Source organism: Eurytemora carolleeae, unplaced genomic scaffold (assembly GCF_000591075.1).
Source record: "Eurytemora carolleeae unplaced genomic scaffold, Eaff_2.0 scaffold175, whole genome shotgun sequence".
In the NCBI taxonomy this organism is placed as follows: Eukaryota; Metazoa; Arthropoda; class Copepoda; order Calanoida; family Temoridae; genus Eurytemora; species Eurytemora carolleeae.
The window spans coordinates 360,162-368,678 of record NW_019396338.1 but is presented as its reverse complement, the minus strand read 5'-3'; the positions used below and the strand labels follow the sequence as shown (position 1 = coordinate 368,678).

The following is an 8,517-nucleotide window of genomic DNA, read 5'->3' as shown; positions in this document are numbered from 1 at the left end:
AGAGTAAACCTGAACATTTTATTTTGTCTCAATTAACCCTTTAATTGTATGGTGCCCCCCCTCTCCTAGTTGTACAACCTGAACATTTTATTTGGTTTCAATTAACCCTTTAATTGCATGGTGCCCCCACAATACAAATATATATGTGTGCGAAGCTTTATAATAAAGATAATCCGATTGACAGTTTGCTTTAAATGTGACTTTATGAAAAATAGAAGGAAATTGAAAGAATTTTTCAATTTATTTAAAAAGTATAAAAATAACGATATCTTTTACATTGATGCAGTGCATTGATAAAAGTTTAAAGGGTACCGTTGTAAAGCGGCAGGTATTAACGATCTTCCATTCCTCTCTCATGTTTATTCAGCTCTTTCAGGGATTTTTCAACATTAGTGAATTTGGGAGCTAGTAGGTTATAAAAAAATATTCTTTTGACACATATTTGCAGAAATTTCAAATTCAAATATGTCTTTTTCAAATATCAAAGTTTGTAAAAACCTAAATTTGTTAATTTGAATTCTGACCTTTCCCGCCAACTCGTTGAGATGTATCCAGAGTTTATCTGCGCTCTCCTCAATAGTATCAAAGAATGCTTGGTTATCAAAACATCCATCCTCTGAATTAAAATATCGTATAAATTAAGTACTTACAAGGCATAGGGGCGTAATATCATAGGTTCTACTGAAAGCAAAGACTGAGATAAATATATCCCGGAACTGGAGTAGGTTTCAAGCAAGGACTGAGATGAATATAAACCTGGAACTGGAGTAGGTTTCAAGTCAGGTCAGAGATGAATATAACCTGGAACTGGAGTAGGTTTCAAGCAAAGACTGAGATGAATGTAAACTAGAACTGGAGTAGGTTTTTAAGCAAAGACTGAGGTGAATATAACCTAGAACTGGAGTAAGTTTCAAGCAAGGACTGAGATGAATATAACCTAGAACTGGAGTAGGTTTCAAGCAAGGACTGAGATGAATATAACCTGGAACTGGAGTTGGTTTCAAGCAAGGACTGAGATAAATATAACCTGGAACTGGAGTAGGTTTCATGCAAGGACTGAGATGAATATAACCTGGAACTGAAGTAGGTTTCAAGCAAGAACTGAGATGAATATAACCTGGAACTGGAGTAGGTTTCAAGCAAGGACTAAGATGAAAATAACCTAGAACTGGAGTAGGTTTCAAGCAAGGACTGAGATGAATAAAACCTGGAACTGGAGTAGGTTTCAAGCAAGGACTGAGATGAATATAACCTGGAACTGGAGTAGGTTTCAAGCAAGGACTGAGATGAATATAACCTGGAACTGGAGTAGGTTTCAAGCAAGAACTGAGATGATTATAACCTGGAACTGGAGTAGGTTTCAAGCAAGAACTGAGATGAATATAACCTGGAACTGGAGTAGGTTTCAAGCAAGAACTGAGATTAATATAACCTGGAACTGGAGTAGGTTTCAAGCAAGGACTGAGATGAATATAACCTGGAACTGGAGTAGGTTTCAAGCAAGGACTGAGATTAATGTAACCTGGAACTGGAGTAGGTTTCAAGGAAGAACTGAGATTAATGTAACCTGGAACTGGAGTAGGTTTCAAGCAAGGACTGAGATTAATATAACCTGGAACTGGAGTAGGTTTCAAGGAAGAACTGAGATTAATGTAACCTGGAACTGGAGTAGGTTTCAAGCAAGGACTAAGATCTCCGTAAACTGCGCCTGGAGTTTCCTCAATCCTCATCTTCGACACCAATTCTCCCTCCTTCTCCCTCCAAACCTGGATTAACAAGAATATGAAGAAAAACAAATCATTTTCTTCAATTTTATTTAACAGAACCCATAACTTTGTTAAAAAATCACAACCTAGAACGAGAGGAAGACATTTTTTCTGTAGTAACAGATTTAAGAAAGTACTGAAATTGTATGCGTTGTTGTACAATGTACAAACCTTAAAAAACTTGTGTATATTTTCCAAATATTTCTTAAAATCAACTTATCAGATATAAAAGGATATCTGTTAACTTCCTTGCGCCTATCTTGTAGATGAAGAGATCTTCGTATGCTTTCTCATTACTAACATTAAACCTTTATCATAGGTTTAAAGATTTTTTATTTTAATTAAAATTACCTTTTCCCATTTCTCTAGAACGTTCCCAACAGCCTTGGTTACAAGTCCAGGGTTGTCTAGATGCCCTCCATGGTGTGAAGAACAAATACGGAGTAAGCCCAGCACTCCGGAGCTATCAAATTCCGTTCTCTCCTCCTATATTAAATAATTAGGCGTAAACCCAGCATTCCGGAGCTATCAAACTCCGTTCTCTCCTCCTATATTAAATAATACGGAGTAAAGCCAGTACTCCGGAGTTATTAAACTCCGTTCTCTCCTCCTATATAAAATAAAACGGAGTAAAGCCAGTACTCCGGAGTTATCAAACTCCGTTCTCTCCTCCTATATTAAATAATACGGAGTAAACCCAGTACTCCGGAGTTATCAAACTCCGTTCTCTCCTCCTATATTAAGTAATACGGAGTAAACCCAGCACTCCGGAGCTATCAAACTCTGCTTTCTCCTCCTATATTAAATAATACGGAGTAAATCCAGTACTCCGGAGCTATCAAACTCCGTTCTCTCCTCCTATATTAAATAATACGGAGTAAACCCAGTACTTTGGACTCTCAAACTACATTCACCCCTCCTTGTTTTTACTAGACAGAGTAAAACCCAATGCACCAAAGCTATCAAACTCAGTTCTCTCCTCCTATATTAAATAATACAGAGAAAACCCAATACTCCGGAGCTATCAAACTCTTTTTTCTCGTCCTAGATTAAATAATACGGAGTAAACCCAGTACTCTGGAGCTATCAAACTCAGTTCTCTCCTCCTATATTAAATAATTCGTAGTAAACCCGGTACTCCGGAGCTATCAAACTCTGTTTTCTCCTCCTAGATTATATAATATGGAGTAAACCCAGTACTCCGAAGCTATCAAACTCCGTTATCTCCTCCTATATTAAATAATACGGAGTAAACCCAGTACTCCGGAGCTATCAAACTCAGTTCTCTCCTCCTAGAGTAAATAATACAGAGAAAACCCAGTACTCTGGAGCTATCAAACTCAATTCTCTCCTCCTAGATTGAATAAGACGGAGTAAACCCAATACTCCGGAGCTATCTAGCTCAGTTCTCTCCTCCTATATTATATAATACGGAGTAAACCCAATACTCTGGAGCTATCTAGCTCAGTTCTCTCCTCCTAGAGTAAATAATACAGAGAAAACTCAGTACTCCGGAGCTATCTTGCTCAGTTCTTTCCTTCTAGATTGAATAAGACGGAGTAAACCCAGCACGCCGGATCTATCTAACTCTGTTCTCTCCTCCTAGATTATGTAATACGGAGTAAACCCAGTACTCCGGAGCTATCTAGCTCAGTTCTCTCCTACTAGATTATATAATACGGAGTAAACCCAATACTCTGGAGCTATCTAGCTCAGTTCTCTCCTCCTAGAGTAAAAAATACAGAGAAAACCCAGTACTCCGGAGCTATCTTGCTCAGTTCTCTCCTCCTAGATTGAATAAGACAGAGTAAACCCAGCACGCCGGAGCTATCTAACTCTGTTCTCTCCTTCTTGAGTATAAAACATGGAGCTATATAACCCTATTCTATCCTCCATTATATAATCCTACAGGGGTTTATATTTCATATTCAAAAACCTATAAAAAACACCTATGTTTTAGAGGTTTTTTCTTATTTCATGGAATACTTGAAAAGAGTATTTGAAAATCTTTTATTTTATTTTTAAATTTCAATTATAAAACCCTTTGCGTGATATGATGGTAAAATAAATACAAGTTGCAAATATAAAATTTTAATTTTTTATGATGAATAGAATACCTTTTTTACAAAAGTTCATGTTTTACTTGAAATGAGTAAAATAATTTTGTATCATTAATAATTTTGTTACCTTTAAGATCTGACCGCTGTAGTCGTTGATCCCCTGGAAAAAATTTATTTTTATGATTTTTACTAAATTTTTTGAACATGAAGATGTCATATTTCATTTTAAGAGCTAGATTCTTAGTTTGCACATTAATTTCTAAAAGTCATAATCATAGTAAAAACTTGAAATTTCAATTAATTCCTGGTTAGGAATATAGGAGAATCTAAAAGGAAATGCGTTTTTGTCGCAAACTCTAATTTTGCAGTACCTATATCTCTGGAACCCGATGTCGTAGACTTTACATATTTTAAACTGTGAAATCAGTTAGATCACATAGCCTAACTTTGAAATATCGATGGTTTACATCATTACAAAATTTGAGTTTGTGGCAAAAACTTAATTCCTTTAAGATTAATTAGGTTTTTTTGTTGCATTTTCTCGAAATTTGTGGTCGATAAACAAAAATAAAATGGGACACTTAAAAAAAATAGCTTAGGCCTTTCTTCTTGGCCTGTACAAGACAGTTGTTGAAAAGTTTTGAATGTGTTCTTCCATAAACAATATTGGATATCAAAGACTTTTTGCAGTTTTTTTTTGTTCAAAATCTTTTAATTGAATATACTTTACTTTGAAATCAATTTTACTAAAATATAAATTTCATGTGATAGTTTTTATTATGTTTTTGATATCCAATAATTTCACACTTACAATCTTACAATTTCTTACATTCCTAGCATTGTGTTCAAAATTGTTAAAGACATCTTAGGGATCTATCCTATAAAATATCTTACATTCCTAGCATTATGTTCAAAATTGTTAAAAACATCTTAGGGATCTATCCTACAATATCATACATTCCTAGCATTATGTTCAAAATTGTTAAAAAACATCTTAGGGATCTATCCTACAATATCTTACATTCCTAGCATTGTGTTCAAAATTTTTAAAGGCATCTTGTGGATCTATCCTACAAAATATCTTACATTCCTATCATTATGTTCAAAATTATTAAAAACAATCTTAGGGATCTATCCTACAATATCTTACATTCCTAGCATTATGTTCAAAATTGTTAAAAAACATCTTAGGGATCTATCCTACAATATCTTACATTCCTATCATTATGTTCAAAATTATTAAAAACAATCTTAGGGATCTATCCTACAATATCTTACATTCCTAGCATTATGTTCAAAATTGTCAAAAGAACGTTAGGGATTTTTACAATTTCTAAAATTTCATTTCCTAAAATTTTATTCATTACATCGAACAAATTTTTTGCAAATTCTAAAAGCTTGTGATCAATATTACAGTTTGATTAAAAATGAAAACCTGAAGATTAATAATCTCCCCGTCTGTAGAGCTGGCAACCTTACTCCCCTCCTCACCTCCCTCAACATAAATTTTTATATTATTATTTCATTTTTATTTTATTTGTAAGATTGAAAACAGAGATTCCAGTTTAAAACCCAATTGAAAAAACCTTTTAAAAACTTAATGTTTCGTTCATACTTCGCTGTCTAGCAAAGTTAAAATATTGATGAAACAAAAACGTTAGTAATTTTGATGATAATACTGACAATAATAATGATGATAATAATAATAATAATAATGATAATAATAATAATAATAATAATAATAATAATAATAATAATAATAATAATAATAATAATAATAATAATAATAATAATAATAATAATAATAATAATAATAATAATAATAATAATAATAATAATAATAATAATAATAATAATAATAATAATCATAAAAATAATAATAATAAAAAAAATTAAAAAATTAAACTAGTATCACTAAAATAAGAACATAGATATAAATATTGATAAAACTATCAAGATGTATTGCATGATGGGGTTTACCTGGTTTAGATAGGTAGTATTAAACACACGTAATTGTCGAGCTAGGCGTCGGCCATCCATAATCTCTAAAACAGTAATTCGAAAGATTTTCAAAATAATATTAGAAAATCATAAGAACTGATCATTCATCACAAACTCTTATTTTCAAAACCTTTTATCTTTGCAATCTGACGTTGAACACCTTTGATTTGTCAAACTATGATTGTTTGATGTAACAGCATTTATAGTGTGAAATATCACAGACTTGTCACATGGAAAGATATAGGGATAATAAAATTAAAGTTTGTTGGTGTTAAGTATCAGAAAATATGAATATCATAAATTAGCTTCATATTTATTTATCCATTTTAAGATTGAGGGCTGGAAAGGTAACAATCTAATGATTAACAAAACTTATATTTTTTCTCCTCAAAACTCAATCTATACACTGATAATTACGCTCCGAATGTTTTGTGGACAGAAATGGTCTTCACTCCTGTATGCCGAGGTCATCAGCGCCTGCTCCAATCATGGTTCAGTCATTTGTTTGATGTCTATTCTGAACCAATAGAAATAGTACGGCGGTTACATTTATCTTTTTATCTATCTCATTATCCAATTAGAGATATGAATCCTTCAATCGGCGCTATCAGTAAATGGAAATATTTACTTCTACTAAAACTATAGTGTCTTTGGAACTCTCGGTAAAGTAAAATTCCCTTGACTTCCCTAATCCCTGTAAAGTAGTTGTAAATAATTCCTAAAATATTGAATTTTAACACGTTGAAAACTGAATGCATGGCTATCCTGATCTGATTTTAACCCAGGACCCCTGAGTTGCCGTTGCTATCACACGGATCCAGACGGAATTGAAAAATTACATCAATTTACTTAAAACTGGGTCAGCTTCGAAGTGTAGCAACGCCTCGCTTTTGATTTTCCCCCTAATTTACATACACTTTTATATATCCTTACGCATGTAAATTTTAAAAATATAAATTGCTTATTTTAAACGTCTTATTTTAAGAAGTAATTGACGAAATTCACATAGATTTAGAGCTTAAACTAATGAATCACTTTCATTGTCTTTTGGTAAAAAAATCTTAGGAAAAAATCCAAAAATCATAAATATTTATAATTTAGGTAAATTTCATTCGGAACCAAGATCTCATGATTTCCACACAGCACGCAATCTTAAAATAAGATTCTGATTATCTCATATTATATTCTTCAAAGGGAGAGACCGGCTAGATAATGTAGTTGAACCGTGACTGCAGTATTAAAGAGAAAAGGCGTAAATGCGTTTGTAAAGTTTCATCATTCATTGTTGCTAAAAAATATTTTTCTCAAAAAATTGTTATGAAATCATGCAATGGTAAAATCAATTATATTTTTACTACCATTCTTTAAACATTTGTTTGCAGAGTTTTTAAATGTCGTCTTTGCAGTAATTAACAAATCACAGTGAATCCCAGATATATGAATACATAGACCGTCATAAGTTTTTTGATAATTCTAAAGAAACTTCTTTTTATCTTTAATTCAAGTTAAATTAATAGCCCTGCAATATTAATGCAATTGATATATTAATATTAAACTCATTTTTCCGCGGCATTCGATCTTAAATATGTAATGCGACATTATAAAGAACTCTGGCTATGCATTCACATATCTGGGATTCGCTGTAGTTTGTGGGAAAATTTTCATTTTGGGCTATTAAATAATTGTTTAAAATCGTTTCTTCTGCGTACCATGGTGAAATTGTATACAGTGAAAACGTTTCATTGGTACCAAATAAATCCTAAATTATAAATATAGGTATAATAATAATAAATCTCTATAAAACTGCAGTCTTGGTTTAAATATATTACCTAACCGGTCTCTCCCTTTTAACGCAATTCCTGCAGGAATATAATGAAAGGAACTGATAACTTTCCTTGAATTATAATTTTCTAATTCCTATTTCTTTGCAATGTGATGTTTTAAGTCTTAGATATTTCTTTAGAGTTTCAGAAATTATAACTTTTAAATTGATTCTTACCAAAAATAAAAAGTTAGAAGGCAAAATCAAAGGAATTGAGTCTTTGGAACAAAATCAAATATTTAAACCTCAATATCTTTAAAACTCGATGTTGTAAGCCTTTGATATTTCAAACTCAGATTATTTGATCTAACAGAATTCATAGTTTGAAATATCTAAGGTCTGCAACATTTCGTTCCAAAGATATAGTGATTAAAAAATCAGAGTTTGTGGCAAAGACTCAATTCCTTTTAAAACGTAGCTTTGAATCCTAAGAACCTTAAAATTCAAAGTATAAAATATTATATTATTCTGGCTGAATAATATAATGATGATATGATATGTTTTAGTTAATAATGTAACTGATAACATAATATTTACTATCAAATTATAATCCCTTCTCTCCTCTAAATAGTAGTGTTACAATTAGTTGTGTATTGATAGATAGATAGAGGTAGTTTTATCAATATTTTGAGACAGTTGCCGTGATAGAAAGTTAAACATATTACAGAGTCTGAATAGATGGATAGACAGATAGACACTATACCATGGTGAAAGGAAGTTAGAAAGGAAGAAACTATATTCTGAAACGAAACTAGAAAGATAAACACTCTACCCTGAAAGGAAGTTAAAAAAGATAGACACTCTGCCCTTAAGTAAAGTTAGAAAGCAAGATAGGAGAAGGAAGGAGAAGAAAGGAAAAGGAAGGGGA

At 32.0% G+C, this 8,517-nt stretch overlaps 1 protein-coding gene across 1 annotated transcript in view; it reads right to left on the bottom strand.

Moving 5' to 3' along the window:
* The window catches only part of LOC111701230 (uncharacterized), a gene marked incomplete at its 3' end in the record, with an annotated part of 31,988 nt that extends 26,122 nt beyond the window's left edge, over positions 1–5,866 (bottom strand). The window contains 6 exon segments of the mRNA XM_023472418.1: positions 525–616; positions 893–1,766; positions 2,118–2,252; positions 3,954–3,986; positions 5,262–5,321; positions 5,807–5,866. Coding sequence (XP_023328186.1) covers positions 525–616; positions 893–1,766; positions 2,118–2,252; positions 3,954–3,986; positions 5,262–5,321; positions 5,807–5,866 — 1,254 coding nt within the window.
* Positions 5,867–8,517: the final 2,651 nt, after the last annotated feature.